Raw genomic sequence first — 19590 nt, 5'->3', positions numbered from 1 at the left:
ATGGAGCCCCGCATCGGGCTCTGAGCTCAGCGTGGAGCCTGCTTCAGATCCTCTCTCGCTCTCCCTTCCACTCACACACTCTCTCTCAAATAAATAAAAGAGATAAAATCTTAAAAAAGAAAAGAAAAGAAAGCCTTGAATTTTGTTTGTGGGGTAATTGTTTCCATCTTTGTGGACCTCATGTCATGTAACATTCCTGGCCTCTCACCCTTGAATTTGCTTAGCCATAAAGTAGAAATTATCCAGAATTATTAGGATTATGGTGGGAATTATTCCAGCCAGCAGGTGGAATTATCTGATGGTGAATCTAGAAAGGACTACCAGGGCATGCTAGATTCTCACCTTGTCAGCAATCCAGCTCCCCTGAGCAGAGAGCCTACTTGCCGGGAGCAGCTGTCCTGTTCTGTTCCCCGGGGCTGTCTGACGAGGAGGGGAGGCCAGCCTCAGGCCAGTGTTGCTGAGACTGGTGCAGTGTGCCTAGTTCCCAGGGGCAGTGTCCGGAAGACCACGTGGCTAGGATACCTTCATCCCCATCACTCCCAGAAGTCTCTATTAGTCATGTGATGGTATTTGTCCAGAATCAGGTGGTGTGGAAGGTTGATAATCCACTTGAGATGATCAAACATAACCTACTGCTATTTCATATCCTTACTTTTTTGCCTATTTCAAGTTTCTATCTTTATCATTTTTAAGAAATGTTCTATAAATACCTTGAGGGCATGAGATTCCTCTCTTATGTAGTTTTGTCTTGTAGTTCCTAAGAGGCTTTTATGTGCATCAGGAAGAAACTCCCCAGGGATAAGTACATGTGGATTTAGGACATTTATTTCCAGTCAAGGGAGACAAACGAGGTGGGTTAAATAGGGCTCTGCAAAACTTATCCGTGTGTTCTGGAGTTTGAAGGGCTTCTAGTTTGTTCCCACTAAGGAGATTTTCCTTTGGGAACCGGTGTTGCATAGGGAAAAAATATCCACCACTTTCTACAACACTTTTTCTCATCATTGCATTCACCAATGGTATCGTCTATGGTGGTGCATCCTCCATCTTTGCACACCCCTTTCAAAAGAACACACTGTTTCTGCCCCGGAATAACGCCAGTCCTTGCTGCACAGAAAGAGATTTGACATCATTAAATCATCAGCAGATTAAATGACCATCAAATTATTAGTCATGCACACAGAGCAATAAATTTATAGAAGGATGGCCTTGGGATAGAAGAGATGGTATTTCTTATTGGAAAAGATCAGGTGTTTCAGCAAAAGGGGTGCTTTTTGTGGGGAGGAGAGCTAAGAGTGCAGGACTATACACATCTTGGAGTGGGCAGGCTGATTTCTAGAAGCTTCGAGAGAGTTGTCCTCATCTGGGGCAGTGCATTTTGAAATGTTGGATCGATTTATTGTTGCCACCAGGACTGGGGAGGTATCCTTGGTATTTAGTGGGTAAAGAACAAGGTTATTGGATTTCCCACCTAGTGAACTGTCCTGCACCAAATGCCAATACCTTCACTAAAAAGCACGATTTCAAAGGAAGTATCCATCCTTCCGTCTCCTATCTGTGCTGATAACCCCATCCATGCTTACAGCATCCTTGTCCTATGGAACGTGTCTAGCACCTTTTATAGAGAGTTTACCAATCCTGTAGAGTCCACCTTACCTAATTTCCCCATTGCAGGACTAGGTAAAGAACACATTTTCTATGTTGTCAAATGCCACTTATCTGTAGATACATGAAAAGAATTTCTCTCAAAAGCTGAAAAGTATTTCCTTAAGTGTATCTGTTTTTCTAATTCATTTGGCCACTGAGAAGCATGTAACTAAGTGTGTACCCCAAGGGAGGAGCTTCCTATAGTCTTCGGGTTCTTCCAGTAGCCTTTCAGGTGTAATGAGGGTTCCTTCTTTACCCTGTGGATCCCGGTGGACGTTACATAAAAGACACACTCTATTCATGTTCATTAATAGACGTTAGTCCCTGATAATCTCATCCAGGTGCTCAGTGTAACATATGGGGACATTTTCAGGTGTCCTAACGAAAGTAAGAAGCAGCAGGGTAGTCTTGTCACGCATTGTACTGGAAAGTTCAACTTCCTGATACGGTCCGTGGTCTAGGGTAGCACCATTCTCTCTTCTTGGCAGATGCCTCTTGCTTGAATCAAAAGGATCAGAGCAATTCATCCTTCCAGTGATGTGCTCTCTACTGAATACGAAGCTTGATTTAAGGAGGTGTTATCTGAACAGGAAGCCCAAGAGTTATAATCTCCCTTCTAACATTGACTAGGGCATATGTTCGTTCCCAGGCACTACATCAAGTCAAGAAGGTATATATTAAATTACCTGGTTCATAAGGAAGGGAGAGAATTGACACTTATTTTCACTCACTGGCATAATCGTAGATATATAGAACAATTGAAGAGAATGATCTAATAGATTTTGGAATTTATATGATATTAATGTGTTATAATGGTTATTAGATGCAGTGGGAGAAGGGATACGTATTTAATCATTGCTGTTGGGAAAAGAAGATGTAGGTGCTTACTTCATACGGCATCACAACATACATTTCCATACGTGAAATGGGGACAACTTAGAATCACACTCAAATAAAAGACCAAATAAGAGAACATACATCTAACCTCAAAAAGGACATGATTTTCTCAGATAAGAACTCACTAAGTTATTAGCTGTTCTATTTCTTGTGGTGGGGAGAGGTGGGGAACAGGGTTTGGATGGGGTGGACTCTTCCTGGAACTTTATCAGCTAAGAAATAGATTGACAGTTTTCTTTTCTGTAGGTAATAGAGAGTTCAAGCTGTACTCTGCTCCTGTCCAATGTGGTCTGTGTAAATATTATGTTATTCTCCAGAGTCAGTATAAGAAGAATGCTATAATTGTCTTAATTCTCAGGGGGCTAATCAATCAATTTAAGAGTTATGCCATTCTGGGGCACCTGGGTGGTTCAGTCAGTTGAGCGTCCAACTAGTGATTTTGGCTCAGGTCATGATCTCATGGGCCGTGGGATTGAGCCCTGAGTCAGGATCCACACTCATCAAGGAGTCTACTTGAGATTCTCTCTATCCTTCTCCCTCAGCCCCTCCCCCACCCTCTCTCTCTCTCAAATAAATAAATCTTTTAAAGGAAAGCATTATGCCATTCTAACCTCTTTATGCCCCTACTCTCAAGCAGATATATGCATGTGTGTGTGTGTATATATATATACATACGTATATAAACTTACATATATATATCATATATGCAAAATATGTATATATTCTTTTCTAGAATGTCATGGACTCTTTCTGAGAGACATATGAAAATATATGCTCGAGTAGTGATCACTTAATATTCATTGGACTGTAGGTTGATAAACCAACATTTTCTTGTTTAGATTATGTAGTTTCTTTGGGGAAATTTCCTTCATGAAAACAGGAACCTTTTTTATTTGATTTTTTAAAAATATTTTATTTATTTATTTGACAGAGAGAGAGAGCACAGTCTGAGCATGATCATGACTTAGAGAATCCACAGAGAGCTAGATCTGGCTTATTTACCATTAGGTCACAGGAATTATAAGATGGAAAAGTTAGGAATTTTGATTTCCTAATTCCTTATGATTGTTATTTATACATTTTCTCTATTTTCACACAGTTGCTGGTGGTTTGTCAGGCTTAATTCCAGGTGTTTACCTCAAAAGATGATTCTCCCAAGATTAGGAATTAGATTCTCCCAGGATTAGGAAGCTACTGTAAATTTGAAACTCCTTCTGCAGTGGAACCAGGAAGCCAGACTCTGAGGACAGGACCATTGAAATGGTGAAACAAAGGGAAGATGTGTCAAGGGGACCTGTCAAGCTTGCAGGCTGCTGAGAACCCATTCATAAGCCTAGTTTGTGTGCCTAAATCGAGAACCCCTGTGTGATTTAGATAAGTAATTTCTATTACCCAAGTATAAAGTCTGACTGCCTTGTCCTCCTTGTTCTTAAAATGCCCCCCTACAGACTTAGCCTTGGTGCCAACTTCTACTTTCACATAATTCCATGAAACGCCTAGCACATTTGCTAGTACGAACTAGTGCTAGTTTGTACCCAACTAACGCGGCAGCCTTCTTGCAGTTCCTTGGCACACTGTACTCTCTTCTCCATCAGTGACATTGCATTGGCATCCTCCTTTGCCAGCAGTGTTCACTGCGTCTCGCAAGCGATTCATCAACTAACACTTACCTTTCTGTTTTGGGCTCAAAAGGCATGCCTCAAGGAAGTCTCCAACGTTGCAAACAAGACAATTGCCACATGTTAGGGGCACTCGTAGTACTCTGTTCCTCTCCATCATGCTTATTAAAATTTATAATTATATATTCATTTGTGTAATCATTTGACTAATGTCTGTCTTCTATAGTGGGAAGAGACTTTCTTTTGTACTCCATCGTATCCTGGGTGTGGTGTGAATGACCCAGCGTGTGAATAATAAGAGGTGCTCAGTAAATATTTGTTGCCATTGAATGCAGTAAGGTACTCTCTGACCCCACACACATTCTCTCTCTTCTATTCCTTCTAAAACCTCTTGGCCTCAGTCTGTTTTAGATTATCTGGTATCTACTACTATCTTACTTTTGGATGCACTATTTTTGTGAGTATCCAGTCTTGTCATTATCGTGTTAACTTCTCTAAATGTTAGGCCTAGATTACCTAGAATCCTATTTTACCATAAATCATTTCTGGCCTTCGCCCCAGGACAGCCTTTTTCTCAATGTGCTTCCTTCATACACCCGAACTATTGTTGTCCCTTTTCCCACTAGAATGGTGAGTTTTGGCTAAAGTCTACTTCAAGGAGATCTGTCCCTTGTTAACCTTTTTTAAAAAAAGACCCAGCTAGTAACACGGGCTCTGACTTTGGGGAGGAGACAGTGATTTACGTTGAGCTGAATTTAGCTCAGATGGTGGAGGGCAAGCATGAGCAAATCCTATTCGCTCATCAGCTGTGCAGCCATAATTCTCTTATGGCAAATGCTTTCAGAATTGAGAGCAGTTTACCTGATTTTAAGGAACAGAGATCAGGAGAATCTAAAGACTAGGATTAATAGGCCAACAGTAATGGCAGAACATTTAGCCCATTTGACATGCTTAGCTCAAACAGTGGAGGGAAGAATATGGAGGTAAGTGAAATAAGATGTTTCACAGACATTATATCTTCCAAAAGAGGAAATATAGGGATCTCCTTAGATTCCTCAGTATTTAGTTAGGAGATTTTGAGGTAAAAACCCTGAGAGAAATCAGGGTTACATTTTATGGGCATATCCACACCTGTAGATTGATGGAACCAACACTGACCCAGATTAAAGATGGTTCTAGCCGCAGTGTTGCCACTACTAGTTGACCAGCAGAATCATATTTTTTAGGTAGACATGGATTCTCTTATCTGTACAATTAAAGAATTCACCATTAAATTGCCTTCTAATGTTAAGGCATGATCATTGTATGATTTTCCATTAGATGTCACTGCAAGTGTGTGTCCCTGCAGCTGTGTCTTCTTGTGACAAAACTGAGAACCAAATGAGAATTACGTGAACTCCTTCATTGGAGACAACTGTATGTCAGGTAGATCCCAAGAGAGCCACAGAGGAGGCAAAGATCAAACAAGTGAGTGTTGTTGATTATACTTAGAAGAATCTTAGAGATGAACCAACAAAGTAAGAGAGTTATCCAGACCTCATCTGTGTTTAATGACCACAGACATTATTTCGAGAGTTGCGAACATCCTGTCATAACAGTGGAGGGAGGAATTATCAGTTCTTATGAGGATCTGGTTGAACCAGCCTGAAGATAACCACATTCCCCTTTTCCTTTGATTCTACATTTTCATATTCAAACTTCTGAATCATGAGTCCTAAAAATATAACTCATATTCTTAAAATGCTTTCTTCATATTTTTCCTATGCTTAAAATTTTGCCGCTGATGCTTTATTCCACTGTTTATGCTTTTTCCAAATTCCCCTACTCCCTGTTGCTTTTTTATAACTTAATGCAATCCTTTCTTGTGGAGCTCTGTCTTAAGGACCTAACTTTTACCCTTCACAAATATTCCTCACCAGTAGACTCTACATCACTTCCATTCACTAGCCAAGTTTGAACCAAGAGCTGCCATTTGCAATCTCCTTTTTGGAGATTGGGGCCTGGTAAAGGCTACTTGATTTGTTTGCTAAGCCTTAAGTCATATGTCACAGCTTCTCCACCTCTATCTTTATTTGGGCCCTACTTTCTAAGCATGGAGCTCTTGGATCTCATTTTCTGTTGATGGAAATCTTTGGTTTCGCATTTTTGGCCTCATCAGTTCTAAGGGAGATGATCATGATGGACTTCTGATTCCCTAAGGCTGAGCATTAGGGTCTGAGTTAAAATCGCCACAGTATCATTGAGCATCCCAGTGGACCTCCTAAGAAACCCACAGTTATTCACCATCTCCTAAGAAACCTACAATTATTCACCGTCTTACCTTTTGGTATTATAGTCACAAAGAGGAAGAGCACAGAAAGAAGAGAATGGAGTCTCATGGTGGAATGCCCAGTAGAAAGGTGAGTGATCAGGGATAGTGAAACACAGGGCCTTTTATTTACTTCTGGGGGACTGAGGTTCCTTTTGGTCAGTGAAGCTTAACAAGTAAGAAAATAAAACAACTTCCGTTGGAATATTTCCAAACCCTGGAGTCTCTAAATTTGGTGACAAATTAACCTAATTACAGGAAACCAGATGGTTAACCCTTTACTTTTCCTATTGGATCTCAAATCCCCCAGAGGCCAGGGCCTTTGGCCAGTCGTCTTTTGGAGGAGGCCAAGAAGTAAGGTCCTATGAGTGTAAAGTCTTTGTTACCAAAAGTACTCTGACTTGCAAGGGAACTTTTCCACAATACACTCTTTTCCACAATAAGGATAAGACAATTGCCTAAGGACCGTTTTTAAAAAAAGAAGAAGTTGCATTTTTAAGTTGTTCCTGAAAAAAGAGACTACTGTCATATACGTACGAGGTTCTTAATAGTATCTGGAAGGTAAATAAGCTTAGATCACACTGAAAACTAATGTTTTTTCATCTATTTTTAATCCTTTGTGTAACTGTCCCACATGACAAGGATGGTGAGATCAGGAGAGTTAAAAGATCAAAGATAAAGAGCACACTATTTCTTCAATAACCATTTATTGTCGAAAGATTGCGTACAGCTTCAAGAGACTTCCCAACCTCTCACCCTGCCCCTCCATATAGAATCGATGTGTTGAAAATCTAAGAACATGCCTTTGGCCAAGAATTAATTGACCTAAAACCAAGTCTTCTAAAGCTAATTTACCACTGATCAATGGCTTAATGATACATTTATCTAAATTATTTTTTCATTTCATGTCTTTTGTTAGTGTGTTATTATTTAATTTATTTTTTATAATTGACATATAACATGCCAAGATTGAAGATGTACAGTGAGTTGATTTAATGCATTTATATGTTGTGATATGATTACCACCATAGTGTTAGTTAACACCTCTATCAGGTCACACAATCATCATTTCTTTCTTGTGGTGAGAACAGTTAAGATCTAGTCTCTTAGTAACTTTGAAGTTTACAATACAGTATTATTGACTGTAATCACTATGCTGTGCATTAGATCTCCAGAACATACTTGCTTGTTGTAAGTCTGTACCCTTAAATAACATCTCCCCAATTCCCCCAGCCTCCAGCCCCTGGTAACCACCATTATAGTCTGTTTTTTTGAGTTCAGCTTTTTTAGATTGCACATGTAAGTGATATCATATAATATTTCCTTTCTCTGTCTGACTTATCTCACTTAGCACAATGCCTTCAAAGTCCATCCATGTTGTTGCAAAATGGCAGGATTTCATTTTTTCTCATGACTGAATAATATAATAATATTTTATTGTATATATATACATATATATAAATATATATGTATATATATATATACACACACACACCACATTTTCTTTATCTGTTTATGGATACTTAGGTTGTTTCTATATCTTGGCTATTGTGAATAACGCTGAAATAAACATGGGAGTGCACATACCTCTTCAAATTCCTGTTTTCGGTTCCTTTGGATAGATACCCACAAGTGGGACTGCTGGGTCATATGGTATTTCTGTTTTTAGTTTTCTGAGGAACCTCCACTCCGTCTCCAGAGTGGCTAAACGATTTTGCATACTGCTGGCCGTGCACTGGGGCTCCCTGTTCCCCATATCTTCCCAACACTTGTTATCTCCTGTCTTCTTGATGACAGCCCTTGTCACAGGGGTCACAGATAATCTCTCTTTGTGGTTTTGATTTGCATTTCCTGATGATTAGTGATGCTGGGAACTCTTCAGGTAAGTTACTGGCCATTTACATGTCTTCTTTGGAAAAATGTCTGTTCACTTCCTCTGCTCATTTTTTTCAATTCAATTGCTTATTTTTGTTGTTGTTGTTATTGAGTTGAGTGAGTTCTTTATATATTTATATGTGCATACATATTACCCCCTTATCTGATATATGGTTTGCAGATGTTTTCTCCCATTCCATAGGTTGCCTTTTCATTTTGTTGATTATTTCTTTTGCTGTGCAGAGCTTTGTAGTTTAATGTGGTCGCGCTTGTTGATTTTTGCTTTTGCTGCTAGTGTTTTTGGTGTCATATCCAAAAACGTCACTGCCAAGACGAATGTCAAGGAGCTTTTCCCCTATGTTTTCTTTTAGAAATTTTACAGTAGCTGGTCTTATTTTAAGTCCAGTCCATTCTGAGTTAATTTTTGAGTGCTGTAAGACAGGAGTCCAATTTCATTGTTCTCCATGTAGCTATCCAGTTTTCCCAACACCATTTATTGAAGAGACTATCATTTCCCCACTGAATGTTCTTGGCTTCCTTCTCATATACTGGTTGACTGTATATGCAGGGGTTTATTTCTGGACTCTCTATTCTCTTTCATTGGTCTATGTGTCTATTTTTCTGCAAAAAGTACTTTATTATTTTTTGGTTTTGATGCTATTGTGAATAGAATCATTTTCTTTTTCAGTTAATTTTTTGTTGGTGCATGGAAATGCTACTGAATTTTTATGTTGATTTTGTACGACTTTACTGAATTTGCTAACTTGATCTAACAGTTTTTTAGTGGAGTCCTCAGGATTTTCTGTATATAAAATCTTGTAATCTGCAAATAAAAATAATTTTACTTGTTCCTTTCCAATTCTGACTGCCTTTTATTTTTTCTTACCTGATGGCTCTGGCTAGGGCTTCTGGTACTGTGTTGAATATGAGTGGAGAAAGTGGGCATTCTTGTCTTGTTCCTGATCTTAGGCAGAAAGCTTGCAAACTTTCATCATTGAGGATGATGTTGGCTGTGAGTTTGTCACATATGGCCTTTATTATGTTGAGCTACTTTGTCTATTCCTAATTTGTTTGTTTGTTTTTTTTTAAAGATTTTATTTATTTATTTGAGAGAGAGAGACAGAGAGAGAGCATGAGAGGGGGGAGGGTCGGGAGGGTCAGAGGGAGAAGCAGACTCCCTGCTGAGCAGGGAGCCCGATGAGGGACTCGATCCAGGGACTCCAGGGTCATGACCTGAGCCGAAGGCTGTCGCTTAACCAACTGAGCCACCCAGGCACCCTGTCTATTCCTAATTTGTTAAGAGGTTTTTTTTTGTCATGAATGGATATAAAATTTTGACAAATGTTCTTTCTGCATCTATTGAGATGAGCATATGGTTTTTATCTTTCATTCTTCTAATTTGATATGTCACATCTATTAATTTGCATGTCATGAACCATGCTTACATCCCAGAGAAAACTCCTATGTGACGATGGTGAATGATCCTTTTAATGTACTGCTGAATTCAGTTTGCTAGTATTTCATTGAAAATTTTTGCATCTATCTTCATCAGGGATATTGGCCTGTAGTCTTGTGTTATTTTCTGGCTTTGATATCAGGGTAATGATGACCTTGTCAAATGAGTTTGGGAGTATTTCCTCCTCTTTGATTTTTTGGAAGAGTTTAGGAGGATTGTCATTAATTCTTCTTTAAATATTCGGTAAAATCCACCAGTGAAGCTATCTGGTTATGGGTTTTCTTCATTTATTTACTGATTCAATGTCCTTACTAGTAATTGGTTTGTTAAGATTTTCTATCTCTTCCTGATTCAGTCTTGGTAGGTTGTATGTTTCTAAGAATTTACCCATTTCTTCTAGGTTGTCTGATTTTTAATTTTTTATTTTTTAAAGATTTTATTTGACAGAGACGGAGAGAAGGAGAGAGAGCACGCGAGCGAGCACACAAGCAGGGGGAGCAGCAGAGGGAAAGAGAGAAGGAGGCTTTCCACTGAGCAGTGGGCCCAATGTGGGGCTCGATCCCAGGACCCCGGGATCATGACCCAAGCCAAAGGCAGACACTTAACCGACTGAGCCACCCAGGTTCCGCTAGGTTGTCCAATTTTTTAGAGTATAGTTGTCACAGTAGCCCCTTATGATCCTCTTTATTTCTGTTTCCAATTGTAATGTCTCCTCTCATTTATAATTTTGTTGATGGATCCTCTCTCTTTTTCCCTTGTTTAGTCTAGCTAAAGCTTTATCAATTTTATCTTTTCAAAGAAGCAACTCTCAGTTTGGTTAATCTTTTCTATTGTTTTCCTGTTCTCTATTTCATTTATCTATGCCCTAATCTTTATTATGTCCTTCCTTCTGCTAACGTTGGGCTTAGTTTGTTCTTTTTTTAGTTCTTCGAGGTGTGACGTTAGAGTGTTTATTTGAATTCTTTCTTGTTTCTTAATATAGATGTTTATTGCTATGAACTTCCTTCTTAAAACTGGTTTTGCCACATCCCATAAGTTTTCTTGTGTTGTGTCTCCATTTTATTTCTCTCAAGATATTTTTAAATCTCCCCTTTAATTTCTTCTTTGATTATTGACTATTCAGGAGAGTATTGTTTAATTTTTCTGTATTCATCAGTTTTCCTCCTGTTACTAATTTTGAGTTTTATACCACTGTGGTCAGAGAAGATAATTGGCATGTTTTCAGTCTTCTTGAACTTACTAATACTTACTTGTTTTATGGCCTAAACATATGGTATGCCAGTAAATTTTCCATGTGCACCTGAAAGAATGTGTATTCTGCTGTTGTCAGATAGAATGTTCTATGTATGTCTGTTAGGTCCATGTGGTCTACAGCATTGTTCAAATCCAGTATTTCCATAATGATTCTCTGTGTGGATGATCTATTCATTGCTACGAGTGGGATATTAAAGCCCCAAACTTACTGTCTTGCTGTTTATTTCTCCTTTTAGTTCTGTTAGTTATTGCTATATATATTTTGGTGTTCTGATGTTGAGTGCTTAAATATTTATGATTTTTATATTGTTTTGATGGACTGACCTATTTATCATTATATAATGACTTTCTTTGTCTCTTCAAACCATTTTTAGTTTAAAGTCTATTATACATTAGTACCTAACCAAAAGAAACCTGAAGAGGCTTTTCACTTTTACTAAAAAAAAAAAAAAACCACTCCTGTACTAATGTAGGTCTTTCATAAAAGGAAAGTAGAGTAATGTGACCTTTCAACAAGAAGGGGTTTTTCGTTATTTTATGTTATTTTAGCTTACAAAAGGTTTCATAGGAATACTCTATTTGGGGATAGTGGGGGAAACCTGTAACTTATTTAAAATAGACAAATTTCTTGAAAAACCCAAACTACCAAAGCTTACTTAAGAAGTTGTAGGTAACATGAACAGTCCTATATTTATTAAAGAAATCTAATGTGCAATTTAAAGCATTTCAGCAAAGAAAATTCAAGATCAGAGAGTGTCATTGGTAAATGTAGTCTTTCAAGCTTTTAAGGAATAAATAACACCGAATTATGCAAAAATCTTCCATAAATTAGAATGTGAGAGAAGACTTACCAACTAATTTTGGTTGTTTTTGTTTTGTTTTGTTTTGAAGCCAGTTGTATATTAATCCAAAACAGGGCAAAGTCTTTCAAGAAAATAAAATTTAAAATAGATACTATCTCTCATGAATGCGAGTATCATTTATAAAATTTTAGCAAATTTAACTCATCAGTGTATCCAGAGGATAATATATTTTAACCAAATGGGGTATTTTCTAGGAATACAAGATTGTTACAACATTCAAAAATTAATCAATATATTTCAGCCTATCAACAGACTGAGAAAAGAGAAAATGTTTGATCATCTCCACACATACAGCACTAACAGATGACAACATCGACATCCATTTATGATTAAAAACTCAGCAAACTAGTAAATAAATAAGGATTTACTAACCTGTTCACAATACCTATCAAAAATTTTAAGCAACAGTCTTATGTCTGGAGGTTTTTTACAGGGCAATAAATCCAGCAAAATAAAAAACATTTCTACAGAGCAGAAACAAAGAAATAAACTGTCTTTATTCATAGATGATGGTGTCATTTTCTATGTAGAAAATCTCAAAGAACTACTAGAATAATTAGTGGGTTTAGTAAGTTTGCAGGAAACAGTATATAAGTCAATTGTGTTTACCTATGCAAGCAATGGACAACTGAAGACTGGAAGAATAAAAACCTCCATAATTTACAATAGTTTTAAAAAACATGAAATAATTGGGGATAAATCTAACAATACACATTCAAAATTTTTTCCTGAAAACTACTAAACACTAAAGTAAGGAATTATAGAAGACCTAAATGAATGGTGGGACATACAGTGTTCACAGAATAGAAGACTGGTTACAGCCCAGATCTCAATTCTCCCCAAATTGATCTATATATCCAATATAATGCCAGCCAAAATCCCAGCACAATTTTATGTCTTTTTTGAAATTGATAAGCTAATTATAAAAATCTTTTACTGAAATGCAAAGGTATACAATATTTGGCAAAGAAAGAATATTGGAAGACTTAGACTATTTTTAAAACTTACTATAAATGTGTAGTATCAAGACGGTACTTTTGATGTAAGGATAGACATGTAGATCAATGGGATAGAACGGAGTACAGAAATAGACCTACAGAAATAAAGTCAGTTGAAATATGACAGTGACACAGCTATTGCCTGAATGTTTGTGTCCCCCCCTTCCCAAATTCATATGTTGAAATCCTACTCCCCCCAAGGGATGGTATTAGGACATAGGACCTTGGGGGGGGGCAATTAGGTCATGAGGCAGGAACTCTTATAGGATTAATGCCATTACAAGAGTCCCTAGAGAGTGTGCTTGCCCCTTCCATCACGTCAGGATCCAGCAAGACATAGACAGTCTGCAATCTAGAGGGGGATCACACCAGAGCTCGACCATGCTGGCAAATCCATCTTGGATTTCTGTCTCCTGAACTGTGAGAAATAAATTTCTGTTATTTATAAGCCACCCAGTCAATGGTATTTTGTCATAGCAACCCAAGCAGACCAGGACAGAAAATAGATATCAAGACATGGAGATGCTATTGTGACAAACACCTGAAAATGTGCAACTGGCTTTGGAACTGGTCCCAGGCTGGAGGAGTTTTGAGAAAGCCCACACTGCCACGAACAGGACCTTTAAAGGTGATGCAGATGGAAGCTCAGAAAAAAAGAGAAGTGCGGGGAAAACCTCAGTCTTCTTAGAGAATCCAAGTAACCCTGAACAGAATGTTAGTAGAAACAGACAGCAAAGGCCATTCTTTGAGGTCTCAGTGGGAAATGAGAAACATGTTGTTGGAGAAAGAAGGAAATTTCCATCCTTGTTACAAAACATGACAAAGAATGTGGCGGAGTTGTGTTCGTGTCCCAGTGTTCTGCAGAGGGCATCAGTTAGGAGCCATGAAACTGGATATCTGGCTGAGGAAATACCTAAGCAAAGTGTTGCAGGGGTGGCCTTTTTCTCTTCACTGCTTATGTGAAAGGCAAAAGGAGAGAAATGACTTAAAGACAGAATTGTTAACCAGAGAGGAAGCGCAACCTAAAAATTTAGAAACCCTCAGCCTACCCTTTGGAAAGGAAGGAGAAAGCCTGTTTGGGAGAGAACACAAAGGTTGTGGCCAAATCAGAGCAGGAGATTAGGGAGGATGGGCCACCTCAACAAAAACTGGGAGCTCTTCATCAAGACAATGGGTGATTAGTCAACATCTCGGCAGATGGCAGGGCCCATTGTCCAGTGGAAAAATGACTCCTGAAGGCATTTCAGAGATCACAGTGGCTGTGCCTGCCATCAGCACCCCGGAGTGGAATGATTTCGTAGGAGGAGCCGTCTGCTGCCTGGTGCCACCTCACACTGCAGGCTCCGTCCCTGCCCTCGTGCAGCCTCAGCGGCAGCTCCAGCAGGCATCATAGCGAAGCTGTGGGGGCATAGCTGCCCCCCCGCCAGATTTCAGAGATGCCCTGGAGAGCTGTGGGCCCCAGGCAGAGAATTACTGCGGCTGTGGGGCCAAGCACAGAGAGCCCCCATTAGGGCAATGCCTAGTGGAGCCATGGGGGCACGGTGACCCCCAAGAGCCCAGACCAGTAGAACAAGTAGTGTGCATTATAGCCCGGGGGGACTCCGGGCGTATGACACCAATGCATGAGAACCCTGACATGGGCCATGTCCCCCAGAGGCATAATGGTGGGGACACCCAAAGGTGTTGGGGCAAGGTTGCTTTGGAGCCTTGGAAGCCCAAACCCTGCCCTAGTGGGTCTGGAAGTTGGGACCTCCTGTGCCCCAGTGGGCCTGAACGGCAGTGTGGAGCCAAAGACTATTCTCGAGCCTACCCCACTATGCCGCACCCCTACTGAGAATCACCCACCCCTTTCTTTCTCTAGGGCAGTGTGCTGACATGCCAGAAGACGGGCACAAGCTACCCCCCTCCCCCGAAGGAGAGGTTTCACAGTTTGTGCACCTCCTACCAAGGCTACGTCGTCCAACCAGCTGCTGAGCTCTGGTGTGATGGGGGGGGCCTGGGGGAAGGGGCACACGGGGGATCATCGGCAAGCACTCAGGCTGGCCACCGGAGTTCATGAAGGACCTGAATAGTGGGGGTTTGCAGACTGGTTGTTGAGATCCGTGTGTTGGTAGCTGTGAGTCCTGCAACTTCTCTTAATTCTCATCTGCCCCCAGATGATGTGCGGACCCCCTCAGCATCTGGGTGCGTTGAGACAGAAATGGGCCTCTCAGGCAGTGCCCCCACAGCAAGGGGAAGCTGTTGCTCACCGCACTCTCTCTTTCCCCTATGAGAGAAATCGCAGGCTGAGGGCATCTCTCTCCGTGCTGAGCTCTGCCATCCTGGAGCAGGGGGTGACAAGTAACAGATGAAGTGGAACTCTTCTTATTCTTTTCCATATGGCTGTTGTCAGATTTTGTACAAGCGTGGCATGCTGCCATCTCTCAATGGGACTCCAGAGCTCCCAGAAAGGTCTTTTCATCCATGGCTGGTGGTTCAATCAGTGTTAATGTGGAAAGACAAGATCTGGGACCTCCTATTCTGCTGTCATTTACAATGATCCCCTATAGTGTAGCTATCCCTAGTCCAGTATTTCGAGCCTGAACATCGGTGGAAACATGGAACACACACACACACTGTCTCATGGAACTTAGTCAACATATTGGCTTACTAAATGAAGTGTGGCATGTCCAACAATCAGAAAGATTTAGACAGGATGTTAAGGTCCAGTGTCAATTAAATATTCGAAGAATGCTTTGATTAAAATGGCTTAAAACATGCCAAGAGACAGAAGATGTTATTACTGTACACGACTAATGAAAAGATATTTGAACGGAGATACTCATGAGTAAGGAGATTATTCTGTAGTCAGAGAACAAGATAAAAAAGTGGGCAGAGCAGCTTTCGGGAACCTGCCACCAATTCCTTTCCCTCGGGGACCACAGAGAATCTGCTCATCTCTCTTTGATGGCAGTTGTGATGCAGCCAAAGCGTTTTGTTCTTTCAAGGTTGTGAAATCTTCCCCGCATATCTGTAAAGGTTCTGTCTTTCTCTTGTAATCCTCCTCCCCCCAGAACTATGATTCCATCTCATTAGGATATAGTGTCTCAGGTTTTTTCCTGAGTTATATGAGACATAATGGTTCTAGGGTAAGTCAGGAAAGCAAGCTCTTTGGGTCATCTCTGGCACCCCAATTCCAAGTTATAGATAATGGATGCCATGCTGTTTTAAATGAACTAAGCCAAATTAAAGGTCTCTACTGAACTCTTAGGCTCAGGAACACTCACAGGAAGTTAGTCTAGTTGAGGAACCAATATTGGGCACCCAATTTTGTGAAGTCAGGGTATGGATAAGTAATACAGAGTTACACTGATTGGCTGAAAAGCTCAGTTTATCATATCAACCCAAAAAAGGCACAGTCTTTGTAAAACAAATGCAGCTCAGGTGTGGTGCTTATCCAGTTTATCCCCGGATAGTGGAGAGAGGAGGAAAGGAGGAAGAAATGGCAAGCAAACCATCACGATCTTTCACTGTTAGTGCACTCAGTTCATGACCTGCAGTACATCTCCAATGTTTTAAGCTCAATTTTGCCCTAAAGTGAGTTAAGACTCTACTAAATTATTGTGGACAACGTCCCTACTCTGAGAATTAAAAACAAAGCCAAAAAGACTTCATAAATACTGCATTATAGAAGAAAGGAGTCCTCACTACCAAACCACATCTCTTTAATCATCAAAATTCTCTACATGAGTGAAAACTAAGACTCTTTCTGAGAGTCTACTTTGAGGTATGTTGTTGAGTTGATGTGTTCCCACACTCGGGACAGAAAATGAGACCTCATGACACTGGAGAGAAGATGGACTTACAGTCAGGAGTTACATAGCAGCAGAACGTCTATTTAGAGAGGGATATTGACGGCTTGCTCTTGAAAGACGCCACTGTATTTTTACAGTAAAATGTTTAGGTCCTATGAAGGGGAGTTATTTGTCTCGCAGAATAAAAGATTGAGACTCTCTAAATGATCACAGTGTTTCTTTGTAGGAGGGAGATGTAAAAATCTCTCTGTTGGTTGAGGTTTTACCTTTTAGATTATGTAATAATATACATTTCTGTTGATCTGCAAGCTCTCGTTCTCTGTCCTTTCTTGTTTTCATCTCCTTCCAGTTATCTGCCATACAGTAAAAATCATTATGTACTATCCCAAATGATTTCCTCCTGCCCTATTCCAATTTTCTCCCTTTTCCCAACCTACAGCTCTTCCCACCCCTGAGGTTTTCTGTATTTCCCCTCTATTTTGCATTTCCTTTGTACCATGTGTCTATTTAACTATGTTTTGTATAACTGTATCTTCATTTGCAAATTTTTTATTATTCTTTTGGTCCTTTTCTGACAAATTCAGAAAATATTTTTGTTACATAAATGGGCTTTTTCATTTTTAAAGAGATTGATTGAATCTAAAGATGAGTCACAAAGAAGTAGTATCTGGAGATTTGAAATCCATATTTATTTATTTTTATTGACAAGGGGTAATAGGAATTGGTAATAAAGCTGGAAGTGTTTAGTATCTATATTCCAATGATTTTAGATGCAAAGAACTTTCCTTTTGATACTTTTCCTAGTTTCATTTTAATTTATGCTTAAGGGGTTCTTGATAATCTGAATAGATAAGTGGTGTTGGAATTGGTATAAGAATCCACCACGATCTACAGCATCTCCATCTTCTTTTGCAGGCACCAATCTGATCCTCTGTTAATTTACAGATGTCTCTTCTGCAAATGCCAGCCAGATTTAAACAATGGTTTTCACCAGAAGCCAAACCACTTCTTACTGCAGAAAGAGAGACAGTGAAATAATTAGTTCATGAGTGGAATGTAAGACCTGAAACACTGTTAAGTGTGAGAATAGAAGGGTTCTGGTATGAGCATTTCTATGTGGAGAGAAGAAGCTGGACAAAAGATCTATTCAATTGTTCCATCACGTTCACTGTCCTTTTTTACCCAACAGCCCAAGTGTTAACAAGCCCCTCCCTCCTTTTCTTGTAAGTTCCTGACATTACTAATTTATGCTTCAAAAAGAACTTTGGTAAATGTCACAATGGAACAACAAGGGGATGAACAATATACATGTCCACATAAAATTGTGAGGAGGCCATCATTAAGCAAGAGTGCTTATGTGGGATCAAAGAATCACAATCTGGGGTATAGAGATTCGGGTAACAGCCCAGATAGTGTCCTACTAGGGAGCAAAAGTCAGAGGTTTTTAAAGCAAAAAGGGAACGCATTGTATACATTGTTCACAAAGAATTTTTGATTGGTGTTGGCGGCAGGAAGCTAATTTTGGCTGAATCTAGTTGGTTGCTAGGATCTCACTAAGCAAAATCTCTTACTGTAGCAAGTTGCAGGTGTTTGGGCTGAGTCCTTGGAATATTTGCAATTTGGCCCAGTTCAAAAGTTCATGGTTCCACGAGTGAGGACGTGCATAAGGCCCACCTCCTAAATGGCCTCCCAGCTCCATTTTAAAACCTCATAATTGACCCCATTTCATTTTCCTTTCACATCTATGTTCTAAATATGCCATTTTCTTCATTGTTTTACTCCTTTATGTGGATCTTCAATAAATATTTGCAGAGTATCTTCTATTCAGCAGACATTTTTCTTTGCACTAACAATAGAACAGTGAAAATGGAAGAAATGATTTTTATTCTCACAGGACTTATCTTCAGGGAATAAAATCTGACCATACAAAAATAGGTGGCTAAGATAATTTCAGAAAGTGGTGTTTAGAACAAAATAATACAGTAATCGACCAGATATAGTCTGGAGGATGCAGTTAATAGAAGGGACAGAGAGAGGACTTCTGAGGATGTAGCGTTTGAACTGAGGTCTGAATGATGGGCATGGAAAAGACAAGCAAATATTCCTGTGAGGGTATTATAGGCATAAGGAATAGCAAGAACAAGGTCCCTTGCTTAGTTTATTGGAAGAACAGAAAGACCTGTGTAGGTTGAGCATTACGGAAAAAAATGTTTGATAAGACATGAGATGAGGTAAGACAGAATAAAGATCCCGTGTTACTCTCAGGCTATAGTGAGCTTGCAGGTTTCTGTACCTGTTGCTGCAGTCCTCTTACTTCAGCTCCCTTAACAATCGACATGCTCATTCTTCTTTTACAATGTTCAGTTTTGTGGCACCTGGGTGGTGGCTCAGTCAGTTAAGCATCTGCTTTCAGCACAGGTCGTGATCCTGGAGTCCAGGGATCGAGCCCCACATCGGGCTCCTTGCTCAGCAGTGAGTCCGCTTCTCCCTCTCCCTCTGCCATTCTCCCCACTCGTTACTGCTCAATCTCTCCCTCAGATAAATAAGATAAAATGTTCAGTTTTTTACCTTTCCCACCTCCTTTTGTCCTCCTATCTGTGTAGCTGAGGGGTTGGGTGAAGTTTCAGGAAAACAGATCGTGTGGATACTGGTTGTGGTACTAGTCTATTCTACAGACACAGAAATCCATTTCGTCATGTTTCAGTCAGCTCAGAAACAAGCAGAAGTTATTTTTTTCTCTCTGAATCTAGGTATGATTTACCTAACTCAATGTACCTTAGTCACTGGGTGTATCAGAAGAAAAAACTAAATTTGTGGATGTTCTGAACAATCCTTTCAATTGTATCTAAAAAACTGAAAATTTGTTATCATATCCAGACCAT

General features: G+C 39.7%; 1 protein-coding gene across 1 annotated transcript; it reads right to left on the bottom strand.

The window, feature by feature from the left end:
* Positions 1-922: 922 nt before the first annotated feature.
* On the bottom strand, positions 923-6538 carry LOC102727613 (beta-defensin 130B-like). Its single transcript, XM_006736038.2, has 2 exons — positions 6481-6538; positions 923-1104 (listed from the first exon to the last, which is right to left on the bottom strand). Exons 1-2 carry the CDS (start codon positions 6536-6538, stop codon positions 923-925), a joined length of 240 nt encoding a protein of 79 aa, XP_006736101.1.
* Positions 6539-19590: the final 13052 nt, after the last annotated feature.

This window comes from Leptonychotes weddellii, chromosome 2 (genome assembly GCF_054177405.1).
Source record: "Leptonychotes weddellii isolate Sample4059 chromosome 2, ASM5417740v2, whole genome shotgun sequence".
In the NCBI taxonomy this organism is placed as follows: domain Eukaryota; kingdom Metazoa; phylum Chordata; class Mammalia; order Carnivora; family Phocidae; genus Leptonychotes; species Leptonychotes weddellii.
The sequence above is the reverse complement of the archived record's forward strand: the minus strand, read 5'-3'. Positions and strand labels throughout refer to the sequence as shown.